At 41.3% G+C, this 19883-nt stretch overlaps 1 protein-coding gene across 1 annotated transcript in view; it reads right to left on the bottom strand.

Annotated features, from left to right (window-relative positions):
• Nucleotides 1-15314: 15314 nt before the first annotated feature.
• LOC123959864 (F-box/LRR-repeat protein 17-like) overlaps nt 15315-19883 on the bottom strand; it is a 152536-nt gene continuing 147967 nt past the window's right edge. Inside the window, exon 5 of the mRNA XM_046034176.1 lies at nt 15315-17254. Coding sequence (XP_045890132.1) covers nt 17117-17254 — 138 coding nt within the window. The 3' untranslated portion in view covers nt 15315-17116. The remainder of the gene's footprint in view (nt 17255-19883) is intronic.

Below are 19883 nucleotides of genomic sequence, written 5' to 3'. Positions count from 1 at the left end.
CCAATTAGCTTAGCTTAGCACAAAGACTGGAAGCAGGAGGAATCAACTAGCCTAGCTCTGTCTGAAAAAGATTTCTGCCTACCAGCACCAATCAAAATGCACTTATGAACAAGTTATATCTTGTTTGTTTAATCTGCACAAAAACCAGTAAAACTAACACACTGAGGTTTTTACGTGGGGTTTTGTGCAAAAATTAGTTGAGGAATTAACACTCTGTCAAACAACATTTTATTTTATGATAAACAAACATGATATCATTTGTTAATTAGTGAGCCAGTAGAAGTAGAAGGCAAGCAGTTTCCACTCTTTGTGCTAAGCTAAGCCAACTGCCTGCTAGCTGTAGCTTTATATTTATCGTACAGACATGAGATTGGTATTGATTCTCATCTAACTCTGGGCAAGAAAGCGAATAAGCATATTTCTCAGAAATGTCTATTAACTAAGTATTTCTTTAAAGTGTGTAATACGTAGTGAGAATAAATGTTTGTATGAATCATGGAATAAACAACCTTGTTTAGATTGTTGTTTAGATGGAAGGTTATTGTGAGGTTATTATTGTGTAACACGTTTTAGGTTTTATCTCTATGTGAGCCACATACCGTGGAGCCCCTATGCACCAGCATATCAACAGCACGTAAACCAAATTCTTCCACTCTGACCACAAAGCTGTCTCTCTCCAAGCAGGGCAAAATACTGCAGATGAAGAGAGAAAAGAAAAGGTGAGTGTATTTGCAGCACATCGCTTCAGTGTAGTGATTTTGCTTACTACTTGTAGAGTCTTTGTCAAAGATTTTTCTGCTACCTTGCCATGATTCAGATTTTACTAAACATGCTTACAAGATAAAATATACTGGTTGGGAATATATTTTTATTTCTGGCAAGCAATGACATGTGGATTGTTTGTACCACTATAACCCTATTTGACATTATTGGCGTTTCTGTTGAGCTGAAATGAACACCCGCAAGCTTTTAGGAATTAAAGGGCACCAGCTGTTGGCACCAGCTGATAATTGGCACCCAGTGTTGAATCACTAAGGGAGTACGGACTGCATCTACTGTAATTCACTGGGGAAAAAATGAATAAACACAACGGGAGATATTGTTTCTGGATTAGTGCAGCAGAGTATTATGAATATAAAGCTATAATCCAACCTGCAATCAATGCAAACAATCAGGGTATTATCAGGTGCACAGCAGGGTGTAACTACTCAGTACAGAGTTTCAATGAGACAATACTCCTACTGCCACATCTGCCATACCACAGCAGACCTAAATAATAAGCAGGGTGTCAAGTTGGGAGCACTCAGGCTTCTAAACCTATATCTCTGGGGAGCTCCAATGTAAACAAAAGTTTTAATAATTAGATGAGTCTGTATGCGGCACAGTTAATTGCCTCATCATGTTGTCTCACCGAATTCAAGGAGCAATGTGTCATCTTTATGCATGCCGATGAAAAACACAGACATGATTTATCACTACACATTATCACTACATACAGTATTCCTAGGCCTTTTTGAAAATTGACTTTCTCTATAGTGGTGTGAAGGAGCACTTAAGCATGGTGTGAGTGCTACTCAACATGTCTTCACTCTGATATTTGACTGCTGATTAGTCTCTAAGTTGTGTGTGTCTGCGAGTATGGATATCTGAGTACTACATGCATGTACGCAATGCAAGATTTCTGTTTTCTCGTATACAGTGTGTCTATAGTTGTATACATTTGGCATACTGTAAACATAACATGGTTTTGATCAACAAGATGCCGATTACTTCTAATTTATTTTAAAAAAACACTTGACTGTGTAGCACTGACCGGGCTTTTAGTCGTTTGTTTTGTAGGGATCCGCTTCCAATTTGCTGACATCTAGCTCCTGAAGAAATGAAAGTAATCCAATTTAAAGATTTCACCAGCTTGTTAAATTAGCGCCAACTTCTGAAAATGTATTGTATCCTTTTGAGTAATTCAGAAAACACATCTAATTACTGTCCTTTCCATGTTGGCCCAAAAGTGCATGCCCACGCATATTGAAACAAGAAATTATACATGCCCATATTGGACGTGATACGGAGGGAAAAAAACATTTGCACACATTACACGTAATGAAGAAGAAGAAGTTTGATTTTAATAGCTCACTATTACTGTGCTGTCCCTTACAAATATGAGAAGTGTTGAATGTTCTCAGCCCATGGTTTCTTTGGTATTGCTGTAAACACATAGACGTTGCTCTTGTTTGCCGCCTCTGGATATCAATACTTGTAATTTTCTTTGGCCCATTCTGAAAATACATAAATTACACTATCTGTGTTTCTCTGTGGGGTCACAAACCAAACGTCGCAGGTTGTGGCTGCCTGGAGAGAGAACCCTCCCCTTTCACATTTCCAACCCTCATTCTGACAGCAATACCTACTGCTCACTCTGTAAGATGATGGTGATAGTGAAGATGAACATGACGATAGTGAGAGTGATGGCGGCCCTGTTGGTTGTAATGAGCATGATGATGATCATGATCTGCTATTTCTGCCAATGACAGCGTTGAGTCTTTCACAGGTAAAGAGAAGCGCAGCACATATGCTGGCTATATCAGGTTGACAGTAGGGGTCCAGGCCAGCAACAGCAGGATAGGTGAAATCACATTAAGTGGAATGAATGTGATTGGGCCCCAGGCTTGTCATCAACACACAGGCCTCCAACTGCTTCTGGATTACATCGTGAAGGGCAGCGGAGAAGGATCCAAAAATTGCAAGCAATTTACCGGAGGGTGTTTGGAGGTAAGTGTGTATATGGACTTGTGTATATTTGAATTCAAGAATGACAGTGTCTCTAGTATGAAGTTTGAACAATGAAACAGACATGCGCCAGGCCTCTTGGCGAAGAAACAGGGCAAAAAATCACCACTTTTAAATTGTAGGAGCACCTGTTTTTCGCCACCAGCAAAGCACACTTTCAGTCCCAGCTCTACTACTTACACTGTCAAACAGCCTCTTAAGTGTCACCCTGTCTTGTAACGACACATGCACTCCGGAGGATGTCTCTATCTCTCTGTGTCACTTTGGTTCTGACAGCTTCTCTTTAGACTCTTATTCTGTGGATGGGACCAGTTTTCTGATCCATCAATCCTCGAGAAGACGAGTGGACAGGGGAGGAGAGGAAAGGAGAGGAGAAAAGAAAAGAAGACAGAGGAAGAGTGTAGTGGGTGGAGATGAGAGCAGACTCGTCAGACATACACAGTTGGCTTTCTCTGATTAAAATAGCACGTTTTGGAACGCCACGCCACGCTGGTTGTGAAGTGGCGCATCTATGTGAAGGCCCTGGTCGATAGCACTCCACCGCAGCGGAATATGAAAAGTATTGATCTGCTTTTTACCTCGGACAGCTTTGAGCACAATGCCTGTGATGTTTCTGTAGCCAACCTTCAAAGTCAATACACTTTTCTCTACATCACTCTGACTTGTAAAGAGAAGGAAAAGAGAGAAAAAGAGATTCCTGTCATACCAGACTGAGAGCTGCGTTCTACTGTGGGCTTTGTGTCTGAGAGGTCATGCTGGATGTTGTGTTTATTACCTCATGGATCTGATGCAGTGGACAGGGAAGGATGAATGGGGTGAGGATTTGGGTCAGATGGAGAAAGGTTAGAGCCAGAGAGAGGCAGTTTGTGGCAGTGAGGGACAAAGGCTGGAGTCAGAAAGATGAGGTCTAGCCAAGGCCACGACCCCATGTCTTTCACACATGTACACATGAGGGTAATTTCTCATGTTTGTGAATCAGCCAGACAAGACAAACACACAAAAAGTCTTTTAAACACATACAGAGAAAAAAACAGACAGTTTCAAATAAGCAGCTTTAAGCCTTCAGACTGTGGAAAATCAATGGAATCAAGAAGAACTGACAGACGCGTTTAAGGGCACAGATCTCGTGTAAGAGAATCCTCCTCCGCAGAGAGACCTACTGAAAGAAACACACTTGGGACAATCCTCACTGTTAAAGCTTGCTGATCCCGGATCAGAGTAGGGGGAGATCTGCAGGGAGTAACACAGAGAGACAGACAACCAGAAAGCATCGGAATAACGGATTGTGGCCTCTGAGACCATAGAGAGCTGCTCCACTCAGGAAATAACACAGACTGACACAGAAGGAAATGGAAGTCAAGTCAGTCTCCTTTGTTGAGCCTTTCTCTGGAAATTTGCATTGTTCTCATGCACTTTAATGGTGCTCTTAAAGACACTGGAGGCTATGTAGGGACCATAAGCGGAAGTAGCGTGGGTGCATGGGGGCGTCCAACCCAGGGCCCCGGCTAGTAGGGGGCCCCTTACGTGGGTATGCAGTTTAGCTGTTTACCTAGTTGATTTTTGTGGACACGGACGAACAGCAAGACTGCATGCAGCTATGCTGTACCTTGGAAATTCAGCAGCTCTTATCAAATGAAACAGTCCCTTCACTCCTGGGGTGAGTTCGGCGCCGACAAAACGCAGCAAAATGTTTTTACCAATGGAATAATGCCTGCTGTGTACGCAAGCGCACTGAATTTTCCTGCCTTTTTAACACCGTTGTGTTTACAAACTTGTCGCAGCTGATTGGGCAACACCTGAGAAATGCCCACCAAATGGGAGAAAACATACCTCGAAGCCCGTTGCAGAACGTTGCGCAATGTTGCAAGAAAACATGTTGTTCAATCAGAAAACGTTACAAACCGGTGAAAAACGTTTTGAGATTGAACTCGCCCCTGGTTTCCACCACAAGAATGACAATTACCAACAAAAAAAACTATATTTTAAGGAGACACGTTATAATAAACATAAATCATAAAGCAAACTTATTAGCACATTTTAACAAAACTCCCTTCACTCTCATGCATCATGGGAATTCTGGGGGATGGACGTAGGCTGCGTGTGTGCCGCGGTTTATTTACAGCGTCAACTCACACCGGAAGCCTCTTAGAAGTTTTTCAGCAGCGGGGCATGTAGCTGCCCCACGTTAATGACTTGTTTTTAATATGTCCTTTTTGTGCTTCTACAACCTTCAAAGCTCTCTGTGGCCCGCTTTCGTTTCTCGTCTTGACCATAGACTGTATATGTATCTAGTAATTACCACAGGGAGCATTTCAGAATAAGTTTTGCCTGGCGGATTTTGCCGACACGTTTAGATTTTGTTGATTTGGTAATTGGTGCTTTCTTTTTGTGCTTCTACTATGATTAAGTAGGGAGCCACTGCAGCTCTTCTGGTGTGAGCACAAACATTTAGTAGAATGGCTGTGATCAGCTCCGGCGGCAGCGACGCAGATGGACTCAGTGGACTTTCAGAGTGAGTCCAGGGTCATGTAAAGTTTAATTTTTTAAATAACTTGGTAGCAGGTGGACCCCGTGATGAAGCTCCGCCCCCACTGTGCAGAGAGTCTAGTTCCACTGCCGGTAGGGACACTTGTATGGCGCTGCAATCACTACCTTTAATATAAAATCTCTCAGCCTGATTATGTCTCCTGGTCAGGGGCATCAGGTCTATTCAAGAGTATGGGCGAGGAAGTGGGAAAACAGTAAGGGACTGTGATTACAATCGAGTGAGTAAACGCACCAGGGTGGCTGAGAATTGGACACATCTGCTGTGATCAGAGGGGAGGTGTGGCTCTGCGGACCTCTAAGTAGCTGGATTAACCACCGGCCACGGGGCTATTGATGTTATTGAACTGACAGGCTGATGAATGGAGTCCTTCCGCAAGGTGTATGAGTTTGCTGCTGTAGCTGGTCAGCGTGTTTGAGAATTTAGAACTGCCAGCAATTACTCTTGAAAGCAAAGGATTTTTGTTAGGGAGCCTTTGATTATTTGGGGGAGAGTCAAAATTTGCATGATTAACAGGAAATATGCCCTGAGGCCACAAACCTCAACTACCCTCAGTTAACGGTAATTAATCCATGTTACAAAGGTTAACTTGCTGTCTGCTGCCAGACGTGTTTGTCAATAGGGACTTAAAAAAAAAAAGAGAGAGATCCCCATCAGTTATGAGTAAATGAGTCATGTGTATAGTCAAGACTCATTGCTTTGTTACAACTAGGACAATACAGTTGTTGGTTCTTATATTTCCGAATTAAAGTAAATCCCAAGTCATTATTTCATGCTGAGCAGCTGTTTCCCTTTGTGCAGCATCACTAAGCCGAGAAAGGAAAAGCTTGATAAAGTGAGAGAAAATACGTCCTGTCTTTATTTAAATATCCCATTCTGCAGACCTGACTCTCTGTTTTGAGAGAGTCAATTAGACAGTCAAAGATTCATTCCAATTACTTTCTTAATCTAATGTGCCAAGTTGCTCTCATAGCACATTGTGCAGTCATTTGGGGAAGCTTATGGTACATTAAAAGTATTCAGAAAGAGTTCATCTTTCTAAAGATGTTTTAACAGGGTAGCTAAAATGGTACACTAGCCTGCCTCATAGTCATGAGTAACTATTATAGCATATAGTTTATATACCACTTTGTTATGCTATCTAATCATCTTGCTTTCTAGTTTGGATTAAGGGGGGACAAATTGGCAACATTGTGTACCTAAACATTCATGCCAATAAAGCTAATTGAAATGAAAATGAAAAATGAAATCTGCTGCTCTACACAAGCACCTGTAGAGGTGAACAACTTTGCAGTGAACATTTTTCTTCCTTTTAGTTTACCCTTTATTTAAGTAATCTTTATTTAACCCCTCGACGCCTGAGAAACCAGTGCTTCCAAAAGGTTCCTATGTATCGAATATACACAAACAGGCATTGGGTGAATACATACTTGGCTGAAGTCTGAAAAGAAGCGGTGTGATGCGGATTTGCGACAATCGGTGTTAAGGGGTTAAAAAGTATCTCATCATCATCATCATCATCATCATGCTGTCTCAGCTTACACTTTCTAGCTGTCTTTAACTTCCTTGTGTGCAAGAGCTTGTCTGCTGTACAGTATGAGGGCAATCACACACTTGCATTTGAGATACAATCCCATTCTCACGCGAACACACATGCACATACGCACACAGACACACTCTCTCGCTGTCTAACCACACGCAATCAGGCAACAGGTTTCATTTTTTAATTTCTAATATTTACATGGCTGCAAAGGTTCCTGAGGGTGTTGTTGGCTACACATTTCTCTTCTCTGTCTGACAGGCAGAGGCTAGATTCACTCAGCTGAGCTCCACCAGTGAACTGCAAATCACTTCCCATTCAGACAAGCAGTCATCCTGACCACAGCTGACCTGGATCCTCCCGCTTACAGAAAGCAAATCTTGATCATCTGCATGACACAGTGTTAACAAACTACACCTGCCTCCTCTTTGATATACAGGCTAGAAGAGAATTTAAAGCCAAACACCAGCTCTGGAAAAACAGACACATTAGGACAAGCCAAGCCAGAGAGATAAAAGCTAGAGAAAAGATCCCCAGTGGAAAAAAAGGAACTGGTGAACAACAGAAGGATGAGTTCATCCTCTTTTATGGAAATAATCTGTTATTGTCCATCAAGAAAGCATGAACAACCATTCTAGGGAAACATTAACTTGGCTCCCAAACAAAGCCATCGGGCCAATCACATACTGGCGATATTTCAATGACTGTTGTCTCAGCTCTTATTTCTTCTTTACCTTGTCTTGACCCAGGGTGGTGTATCTTAACTATGTTGGCTTAGAGAGATTTTGAAGAGGCTGCCCTTTTATTTGTGCTTTTATTACTCTTATTAAAAATTTATTACTGTTTGTGTTTTAGTGGGGAAATTCAAACATTTTCCACTAAGGATCAAAAGTGACATGTTTATATAAATGGATGAATTTGGAGGTTATTAATAGCCGACAACATTATGTTATTGCGAAAAAAGAAGTTTGAGTTGGTTTGGCTGAGTTTATTCTATAATAATGTTACAATCTACAATCTCTGTCTAAAAGTTTGTCATTTCACAGTCCAAAAATGTAGAGGATTCATTATGTCTGTGTATGTTTTTTAAATTTTTATTGTGGCCATGATTACATTTTCCACATTTCCTGAAAGAAAACAAAATTAACTCAATTTATTCTTGGCTGTAATTGTTCGTCAAATAAAGCGTCACTTTATAAATTTATAAATTGGAATCCTTGTTTGGGGGGGCAATTAGAAGTCTGTTACGAGTGGAATTTAGAAATGTAGGCAACAGCTCTGATTTCACACAATGCTGACCTCTCATCTAAAATAAGACTGCTTTTAGAAAAACACGAACAATGAAGAACAAAGGAAAGTAGAAAAACCATTAAAAGAGAACAATTCCCCAAGTATGTCCCTTCCTTTTGTTTCCTTTCACTACAAACAGAAGGATCTTTAAAAAAAACGCTCAGAATAGCTGTGAGGAGACAGGCTGTCAGTGTTTTAACCATAGATATTAAATTCCTGAATAGTGGCTTTACATGTTGTTTATGATGTTACAATGGTCGGAGTTGGACAGGCAGACAAGACTCCTGGAAGCTGGTCATGTACTGTCCGGCCACTGGTGCACATGCCTACACACACTCTCACAGTCTGGGGCTGGCGGCGGTGCCAGTTTATTGTTCAACATGTTTAGTTTTGAGATACAAATCCTGCCCCCTTTTGATGAAGTCATTTCTGGCTAGAAATTAACTACATCACACAAGAGCAACAAAAGAAAGTCGGAGAGACGTGCTTGGTTGTCACGTAGCTGAATGTAACCACAGTGTTGATATGTAGACTTTTAGCTAATTACACCGAGGACAGTTTACTAAAGGACAATAAAATGGAGCCAAAAACAATGAGGTAGGAATCTGCAGTTAACATTCCTATTGAGCATAGTGAGCAGATCATTCAGAGAGTGCTACAGAAAACTTGAAGCTTACTCAAAAAAGCTTTTCTCTGTCTACCTGTTCTTGCACCAACCAGGAGGGTAGCAGAGAATTTGACTTTTGACTTGACGGCTGTTTCTTCAAATCCCTGTGCTGGGAACATGAGGGCAGAGCAAAATAAAAAAGCTAGCACATTCACAAGTAACTTCTGTGGAAATGACCCTGAGCAAGGCAATTAACACCCGGCTGGTCAAGTAGAAACGCTCGGTGAACAACAGTAGGGAAACTTTTGGCTCCCAGAGGTGCGAATGTGTGTGACTGAATGTGGGTGAAGCAGGGCGTTTCTGAAAGGCATCCTGGCACGCTCGGTCAAACGAGCCTGAGTAAATAGAGGTAAATAAATAAATAAAGCCTGTTTTTGAGAGCCCAGCCACAGCAGAGGAAGCACTGTCATGCTGGTTTGAAAAAGATCCCCGAACACTGTCTAAAGAGCACAGCAGGGAACGTTGCCTTGGCCCACATCCTGTGCAAATTCACCCCATTTCAGTTTATTCAAAACACAATATTCTCATTACGCTCAGTTGGCTCGCTGCACTGTCATTTCATCTGGCTTCCCGCACACCAGCACATTAGCCCCTTTGGTCTAGTAATGTTCAGAACATAACCCATAAAGAACCATTGTAATGTGTCTTTGCCTCATTATTGCCAGGTCAGTGTATGGAGCAACACAGGAGAATAGGGTGCCTCGTATGGCTTGTTAATTCAACACCTCTCTCATTCAGAGCAGCATTTGTACAGCTGGCCTTTTGAAGGGAGTTCAAACTATATACTCCTACACATGCAGACACATAGATATGCAGTGACACCGCACACACAGACACACATATCCTAGTCCCTGCTCTGACATCACTCTACACCACCGGTTCCTGCCCAACCTTCAGCCCCCACCTTGGGAAATCACCCAGAGCCTGTCCAGCCACCAGGGCGTGAAATACACACCCCTGGAAAGCAACTGAGCTGGGTGGAGGGACTGGGTGGTTGGGGTGGTGAGGGGCCAAGAGGTGGCGAGTAGCAAGTGTGAGCGTGTGAGGTTTGGAGACGGAAAACGAGGGGCGAATTCGGTGAGGAAAATGCAAAGAGGAATGTGTATATGTGACTGTTCTGGAGGGAGCGGAGGGGGTGTTGATTGCTTTGGGTGGTGAGAGATGGAATTGAAAAAGGATTAAATGGACACTAGGTTTCAGGAGGGGGGAAAGGAGGGGCTGCTTTGAAAGGAGGTCTGGCGGTGCACTCTTGGCCTTGACACTGGGGCTCCGTCACGCCTCACGTCTCTGCGAGCCACTTGGGCCTGGCGCTCCAGAGGGGAGTCGGCCCAGCCTTTGTTACAGTGGAGGAGTGGGGAGTGACAAGGCATACCAGCATGTCTGACATGTCAGAGCAGTTGGCTGGGAGACCCTGAATCTAGTTGGGTCTGACGCTGGCCATCTGTAGCTTTAGAACAGGGTTGGGCTGTTTTAATTGATGAAAACTGCCCCGGGGAGGATGTGAGATTGTGCTTCAAGGAGAAAACAAAGAGGGGCCGGTGAATCAGGCATTGATTAAATGTGCGTGAGTTATTTCAGCGAGCAAACAAGACCAGCGTATCCTTGGAGGAACCCTAATGGTAGGTAAATCAAAGAGAGAGTATTTTTCAGCTGAAAGGCAAATAGAAATATGCATGATCAGATTTGAGCATTGCTCAAGTCCCCAGTTGGATGTATTCATCCTTATTCCGTTCTCTCAAAGAGCTCCATTTAATGTCACCAAGCAAAGGGAAGTGATGAAATGGAGCAATTATGTATCCATTTGTGCTATTCAGGTGAAACCAGGTGTAAAATTTCCAATCTGTGCACCTGCTGTATCTTTAATTCATTGTGCTTTCTCACCAGTGTTGCCGGTTAGATGGTAATATCCAAAATATGGAGAAAATATTATTGCAATAAATCTATTTAGCATTATCATATTGCTTCCAGAGAAAAGGATTGTTTTTCCTGTGTAGGTTTACCCCAAAAATTACAATAGCTAAGTGATCATAGTAAAACAAATCTTATAGGAGAAACATTACAGAATTGTTGAGTTGTGCTGTAATAAGAGCAAGAACACATTCCAATAAAACAAAATTGTCTCTCATCAAGAAGCAACATACTTAATTTGATATCCAGACATTTAGGAATATGAGAAAGAAAACAATGGCGCATTCTCGTCCTGAATGTGGAGAATTACATTCTTTGGTGAAAACAGATAGTCAAGTCATCTCCTGTCGGGCTGCAGATTAATTTTCGAGTTTGTGCATATAAATATTCATGAACTACCTTGAAAAGCGATGTCGGACTTTATAAGGCGGTCAGCGGAGAAACCAACAAACCCCCCTCCCTTCTCTGCAGCTGTGCTGATGAGGAGGGGGGTTAGTTCATGATGAAAGACTCTCACTATCCACGACCTTTCCAGTCTAAAACAAAGATTTGCACAATTAACTACTTTTAAATGTCATCCAACTGCCAAATCTGCATATCAACGGCAAGCCTTGCATAGAAATTAGGATGTTTGTAGAGGAATCATTTTTCTCCCCGTTCCCATCCCAATGCCACCAAATCTTTCTCATTTTAGCCAGGAAGGAAATGTAAATGTCAACATATCTTGTGTGGAAATCCTTCTGTTGCTAATTAACCTTTGCCGTTTAGAAGCTAGACTGAGCTCTGCCTAAACACCGTAATTAACTCCAGCTTGAAAGACAGAGAGACAACATCTACATGGAGCCATAAAACAAGCGGGAGTCACAGTGACTTCATTATCCTTTGCCGACAAACATACTCTGCACACCTCACATTTTTGAGGGCACTCATTGGTTGATATTTTCCCCGGGCGGCAGGAGTGAGTCTATTGGGAGGATGTAAAAAATTTGGTGGATTAACAAATCTCATTTCTTTTTATCTTCATGAGGTTGGACGGGAAAGCTAGTTTAGTCGTAGCCCCTGGTGAGAAGCAAACCATTATAGGGGAATTCATACTCATAAATCTTCATACATCAAGTCAAGGACTGCCGGGGTCTGTCATGTTCAAGTTCAATTTCCAGATGCAGTGACTGGGAGGAAAATTCGTCCTCTCTAACAGACTTCAACCATCCAAAACAAGTAAACCAGCCAGGGTAATTCAAACACTTTCTTCTGGTGTTCTCTGTAGGTCTCGTCGGAGCCTGAACTCCTCTGGAGCTCACTCCTGCAGCTCAACGGCAGTGTCACTTACAAAGTCAACCCATTTACATCTTCACTATTCAAAGCGACACTCTTTCAACTACAGAATCAACACAAATCAAAAGGCAGGCAGAATACCATAGGTAGCTGGGCAAAATATCTCCTTGCTCCCCAGGGAGTGGGGGTGAGAACAGTATATGATGACAGACAGGAAATATTTTCTTTTATATATTGATAAATATTGAAGCTCTTGGAGCACTCAGGCCAGATGCAGACAAATGACTGACATAATTTCCAAGAGAAAGGAAGAATCTATGTTTGGAGAGGGCAAAGGTGAAGCGGAGAGAATGCTGGGAAGTGCCAGAGTAAAGTTGATTCAGTGTAGGACGAAGGGAAGCTTTAGCAGACTAGACCCTCCTCAGTGGGAGGCAGTCAGAAAGAGAAAGAGACCCTTTAACCACAAGCAAGGCATCTGAGGCAAAGACGAACAACCAAGGTTATGCAAAATACTTTAAAACAAGACATTACTTGTTCAGGGATGCTATGAAGATGAAAGTCGCTGTGCACTGTACAGAGTTTTTGGTATAAAATGGGGAGATGCGATCAGTAGATACAATCAAGTACTGTCCGACCTTATCATGGGCACCACCATTTGCTGGATCAACAAGTTACTGCATGCTGCCCTACATTACAAAAAACAAAAAAGCTCTGACATACTTAGTTCTTGACAGCACACCAACGCTTAAGGAGGGTGGGCCGCCATGTTTCTAAAACACAGGCTTCATCATGACTAGATGCTCTGTATCAATTCTTGTGAGGAAGTTAAAAAGAGTCCCCACCTTTTCAGTTGAGGACATCCGTCAATGTCAGCTATGATTAGGTCTTGAAAAAATACAAATTTCTTTGAAAAACTAGACTGACGCCCTTGCAGGTCCGACATGAAAAATGTCCTGTATGGTCAACGCCAATTCTTATCAGCACCTCATTAAAAATGTAATGACCACATGAATATTTACCAAGTTTAATTACTGCTCTATATTGCTATTCTGTCGTGTCCTCCACTCTTTTCTTTTCCGGAGGGCAGTCTCTCTTCCAAGTGCTGGACGAACGCCTCTTTCCACCTTGATGAATATTGCAGGAGTCTAAGGAGTGTGAGCCATTGATGGAAACCACCTCAATCAGCAGGAGAATCAATGGCATACACTCACATTTGTAAAGGTGCTAATTGGCGGCAGTAAAATTCAGCAAGCTGCATAATTTACCCAAGAGAGAAATGGGAGTGCACCAAGATCAGCTCATTTGCAGCAGACATATTAAAAAACCCTGTCATTCTAAAATCAGAAGGCCTTCAACAGATGCAGAGGAGACCAAACCAGAGGCCAAATTATTAATGTCTCAGCTTGTCAGGGCCAATGAAGTACAAGCTATTGAAGAAGGGTTTTTCTTACTGGAGAAGTAACAATGAAAACCTCTTCACTGAAGGACCGAGTCTCACGGGCAGTACCTGGCACTCTTCTCTCAACCAATCTTTGTTATGCGAACATACAGTATTAAACACATAGCCAAACACACAAGAAAAATACATCTAACAATGCTATTACTGTACAATTACACCTGACAGAAAAACATTCTGTTAATATTTTGTCTCTTATTTCTTATAATTGGTGAAAGAGGAGGGCAAGCGCTCCACTCCCCTTGCAACAATAATTGCACTTTTCTCACCCGTTTATCTGAGAGAGCAGTGAAGTAAGATCAGAATGGAGTGCAGCGGAGAGGAAGAGTGACTTAGAAAGTGTGGCTGTGAATGACGCCGAGTTCATCACAGACTACTCAGACCTGCTTTGTCCAGACACTGGCCAGGGAGAAGCAGAAAACATCTCAATGGTAGAGCTTTGGTGCACCGGGAACAGGTGAAACCCTTCATGTTGACAAACCGCCCTAGTGATTACCAAAACACATCCAACGTAATGGCAATATCTGTAGCAGATTCTGGCCGGGGACATTTGTTGCATACGATACGTCGTTCTTTCATTTCTACCTATGTTTCCTCCCTGTATCTACACTGCCACTATCTAATAAAAGAAAAATGACAAAAGTAATTAAAACAAAGATTTCATATTTTTCTAACATTTTTAGTCACGCAAACAACAACTCCCTTCAGAAAATTTCAAAGAAAATCAAAACGATACACAAGGTTTCAACTGTTATTTTGTGCTCAGTTTCAGGCAGCTGTTGTTCAAACAGCTACAGGAGGTGGACAGTATAATAAACACCTGCGAAATCTCTTGCAATCCAACATAAGAGCCAATTCCTGCAACAAATACTACCTTGCGAAGCTTATAATATAGGACCATTCCAAAGAGGGAACATTTTTGGGGAACATAAAAGAAAACCTTTGGTACAAAACCACAAATTGCAGCCATAAAACACACCATAGTATCGAAACAGCACATTTCTGACACAGTCCCAGAAAACACAAAGGTAGCAGTTGTTGCAGTGTTTGTATGTGGATATTCCACGGGTGTTGGCGTCTCTGTACCAAGTGCAATTTTGACGTGAAAAAGTGGAAAATGTAAGTTTCCAATTTATAATCACAAGTTATCCTCACCTATCTCTGCAAGTAAGATGCTGAGAAATGAACACAAAGACCTTTGCATCCTTTTTGATGCTATCTCTAGTGTTTGATCACCAGACATGAAACAACACAAACATATTAAACAGTAAAATAGGAACTTGAAAGGGCCAATACTGTGAAAGCTTTTTAGCTCTTTGAGACCTTTGCTTTCTTGCTGGGCAGCAAGCTGATGTCTGCCCGCTTTGTCTCAGATATGAAGCTCCTATGATTGTGACAATAGGTCTGACCTTGACATCACAAGTGTACCTTAATGGAAATGCAAGTTGATTGATGTGTCACGGTGCACAATAGAAAAGAGATAATCGAAGCATGGGTACCTGTGGCAAACATCTTTATTTCTAACAATACACAGGCTTTGCTATGCCATACTTGCACATTCCAAGGCCTTTGGCTGTGATGGAAAACATGCTGGCATCCTGATTTGCATTTTACCTGAGAATAAAGATGCAAATGTGTTCAATAAAAATTTCACCATGTCTACCATTATAGTAATGGTGTTCTTTGGGCTGAAATATAGTTGATGTAAGTCTGGAAAAACCTGCAGGGAAAAAAATGTTTAAGCAGTCCACAGATGATGTAAAATGAGCGGAAAAGTATTCCACTGTGATTGTGAATATTCTTCTCCTGCCTCAATTCCACACATACAAAAGGAAAAGAGAAAAAATAGCTTGAAGTAGTAGTGTTTTATTCATCTTTATGTAAATCCAGTCATTTACGGTTGCCTTAACAAATCAGGAATCAAGTGTGTCAACATCTAGCAGAGAAGAAAGTGCATATGGGGATTACAAAAGAACAGAAACAGAACAAAAACAGGCTGAGAGAGAGACTCTCCATCGATTAAAGTCTACAAATCCTGACAAGGGTAAAATTAACATGTTTTTAATTGTCTGAAATCTCTATATGCTGTAGAAAGTTTACCATTCTACTCAAATCCTAAGCTCAGTCTTTTGTTCATATCTGAGTGACAGTGTGTGGAGGCTGAGCCCAGAGCTGGTTCACACCATAGAAAAATACCCTGGTTATTTGCATTTTTAACTGTACACTACTGAGTTTCTATAGAATAGATGGAAAATGATCAAGTCTTACCTACCTATTTCTACTGGCCCTGGTTATAGGCCCACTCCAATGTTTTCTTTACATCCTACATCACTAACAAAGATAAATCCCTCATTGCATTGCTACATAGATAATGTTACAAGTATATGTTCAAAACTGATATTAGGCTAAATAAATCAAACACAGTATTTATTTATATGTATATAACAGATCAAATAATGAGAATATGGTATCAGATAAACTCAGAGCACATAAACATTTCTTTAGTAAATTCTGGGTCAATTTCAGGTTGCTAATTGGATGGCAATTACCTACTAACCACTTAAGGCAACGTTTCATCTTACCTGTCATCATGGCGGTTGTGGTTAATATCCTGACCCAGGGTTTTTCAGTAAAGGCAACTTCTATTTAAATCACTGTTTGATTTTATTCTGTGCTGACTCAAGGTGATACTCAGTCAATGCTAAATATGTGCATGGCATCAAAAACTGCATTGTTCCCAAGTAATAGAGAGTCACTATGTAAACATGCAGTTTTGGAGAAGTAATCAATGCTGTTTTCCTGCCATGCATTTGCCAGGAGTTTGACTGACCCTGGCCTGAATTTTTCTTCTGTACCATGACAATGTGCATAATAAGTCACAGAAAAGAGCTCTGTCCTTCAAATGGGAGCCTTGTCAACAATCCAACACACACGCAAGAGTCCACGAATGCCTTTAACACTGTACTGAACATCCAAGAAAAGAAAAATCTTCTAAATGGAGAAAATAAACATCACAGATTTCTCAAAATGCCTCAAGTAAGGTCTGAAGCTCTGGCAGCTCAGTTGTCTTCCGGACTGAAGTTGTGGGATGTCATCTCCGGATTTCCAAGTCTCTGCTCTGTCTAGTGCTATCTTACTGCAGCAGTTGAATTCAGTTTGAAGAGTAAACACTGCAGAGGGCGCAGTGCTCGGGAACATCGCGTTCCAGTTGGAGGCGACAAACCATTTTTAATCTATTCTCATTAAAAACAATTCTGGTCCGACCATCGCTGAACGTCTTTGATTTAATGATGCGTTAGTTTGAATCTTTTTCACGTGTTCAAGACCAGTCCGAACAAACAACTCTGAGGACGATTCAGTCAAGGTGACTAAAACCAACAAGTGGTGGTGTATGAAGTCTCATTTAATTACAAAATACCAAGAGCCCCATATTTACTTAAATGATTAAAATGGGAGATTTGCTTCAAATGAAACACTTGAATGGACCTTTCTCTGTGAGTGTGTAGCTACATGTTCACATGCATGTATTAATCGTGGATGAGAAGCAAACATGACTGAGTTTCAAATATTGTGTATGTGTCTGTACACAAAAAGGGCCTCTGTGTTTGTGTGTGTATGTATGTGTGTCTGTGTGTGATCCAGCAGTAGCTACGAAGTGTTCGATGTGTTGGGGCTCCAGCCCATTTGATAAGCTCTCTCCAGGGTTCTCTTGCAGTCCTGCATCACCGTGCTGAAAACAATGTGAGGGTACTGGACCACCAGCCTCTCCACCGTCTCCTCGTTCACCTGCAAAACACACACACACACTCAATAACAATACATTCAAGAATACTTTTTTCTTTAATTATTAGTAGACATCAATCAATGGCAAATCAATCAAACCTGTTTTAATGTTCATATCAGCACCTGAGCATATGAGCATCTGTAATTTTAATACAGACTAGATACATCTTGAAACCATCCTTTAAAGATACTGGGCTATTTGACTGTTTGAACTTCTGGTTAAATGTTATTGGTGGTTGTAGCTATTGTTACTTTATAGGCATTTATCAAAAATACAATATTAGTACATTTATTAGCTCCAATGTCTAGCCCTGCGTTAACACACTGAGCATCTCATGATATTGTGTCAACCAATCAGGCACTTTATTTTTAGAACCATTGAAGAATCTCCATATCAGAACAGATTTCCAGGGAGTCCTGGTTGGTTATTAAAAAAGGACAAATCATCTTAAAACTATATAAATGTAATAGAATTATTGCTTTAGGTCTAATTAATACAGATTTTTAAATTACTTAATATAAATGGAGAAATTTAAAAATATGTCGACCATCTCTGCATTGCTCCATGATGCCTTATTAAGATAAACAGAAACAAAGATTGAATTGTAAGTGCCCTGTCAAAATGGCAGTGTACTAGACTAATATGAAGCATAGGCAGAGCATTGAGTGTATGCACGCATACACACAAAATTGGACTATGGCAATGGGGTTAGCACCAGAGGACAGCTGAGCTCACCAGGCTAATGAGGCCTTCATGTTCTCAGAGGACTAGAAAGACAAGCAGCTAATAGCCACTCCCGCACCTCTTTGCCAGTCTAACACTCTGTCAGACCTTCACTAAGAGCCAAGAGTGAGAAAGCCTGAGAATCTGACAAAGAGCAGTGGCAGAGTAACCCTGGAGACCTTGAGGGGTTAACCGCAACCCACCCAGAACCAACCCCCGCCCACCCGCGAGCGTGACACTTTCCAGGGGAAATGATATATAAACACTCATACACATGTTGAGCACACAGTCATCCGTTGTTGCCAAAGCAGTGACAAAGTGTTTCACAGTTTTCCCCGAGTTCATTGCCTGAGAGCCCTTTGGTTTCTGTGTTTTCTGGAAGAAAAGTCTTGCATGGTAAGAGTTCCCTGGCTCTTGCTCAGGTTATAATGTGTTTTGGTTGTCGTTTTCTGTCTAATGTCTTCTTTCTCTTCATCAAACAGTGGTGGGAATCAACAATTCCTTGTCAAGTAGAGAAATTGAGAAAACAAACGGACAGACAGATGTACAAAAAGATAAACGGAGTCAGGATAAAACCAGCAGAATCAAAGAGAGAAATAAGTGTGTTTGAGTGAACAGACTAAGTATGCCTCTCGGGTCACAGAAGGAAGATGGAAACTCGGCACAGCACAAGTGAATTCAGTAAGACTAAAAGGCAACAACAGCCTGTTAGCTTTCCCTTTGATTGCCAAGGAAGAAACAGCAAGCTGGAGTTCGGGTTCTTGACGCAAACACACCCTTTCAGGACACCATCGATGCAGGAAAAATAAAATAAAACCAAGACCACAGGGTCAAAAAGTCTCTCTTACTTTCATCTGTTTTTTTTTTGTTTTTCTGATCAGATGCTTAAAGAAAATTCTGAGAATAAGTGCCAAAAAACAGTCCTGCCTCAGGTCTCTCTCCAGTCAGCAAGACAACAGAGACTGGCAGTAGGCTTTAAATTTGAAATAATACTCTGACACCTCAGCAGCTGGAAAGGTGCATTAAATTTACGGATAAGAGTAGAAATGAGAACATTCCAGCAACCCTTTCAGTGCTGTGATCAATGATTCATTAGCACAGCTGATGCATTAATAAAATAGTGTTTCAGGATATTGCCTTAAAGAATTAACATTATTATTATTATGAGATAATGTCAGCATTGCCAGACAGTTTTGCAAAACAAATGACCATATTCTCTCTTGTACTGAAATATGAAACAGTAATACTGACCATACTGTCAAAAAATCACAGGAAACATTTAGGATATTTTATCCAGACAGTTTATTCACACAGGGCATGAATATATATGTATATATACAGTGGGTACGGAAAGTATTCAGACCCCTTTAAATTTTTCACTCTTTGTTTCACTGCAGCCATTTTCCAAAAATCAAAAAAGTTCATTTTATTTCTCAGAAATGTAGAAATTTTTGCAAATTTATTAAAAAAGAAAAACTGAAATATCACATGGTCATAAGTATTCAGATCCTTTGCCGTGACACTCATATTTAACTCAGGTGCTGTCTGTTTCTTCTGATCATCCTTGAGATGGTTCTACACCTTCATTTGAGTCCAGCTGTGTTTGATTATACTGATTGGACTTGATTAGGAAAGCCACACACCTGTCTATATAAGACCTTACAGCTCACAGTGCATGTCAGAGCAAATGAGAATCATGAGGTCAAAGGAACTGCCTGAAGAGCTCAGAGACAGAATTGTGGCAAGGCACAGATCTGGCCAAGGTTACAAAAAAATTTCTGCTGCACTTAAGGTTCCTAAGAGCACAGTGGCCTCCATAATCCTCAAATGGAAGACGTTTGGGACGACCAGAACCCTTCCTAGAGCTGGCCGTCCGGCCAAACTGAGCTATCGGGGGAGAAGAGCCTT

The sequence above is a fragment of the Micropterus dolomieu genome, linkage group LG21 (genome assembly GCF_021292245.1).
Source record: "Micropterus dolomieu isolate WLL.071019.BEF.003 ecotype Adirondacks linkage group LG21, ASM2129224v1, whole genome shotgun sequence".
Classification (NCBI taxonomy): Eukaryota; Metazoa; Chordata; class Actinopteri; order Centrarchiformes; family Centrarchidae; genus Micropterus; species Micropterus dolomieu.
Note: the sequence above shows the minus strand (reverse complement) of the source record. Positions and strands in the feature narration are given on the sequence as shown.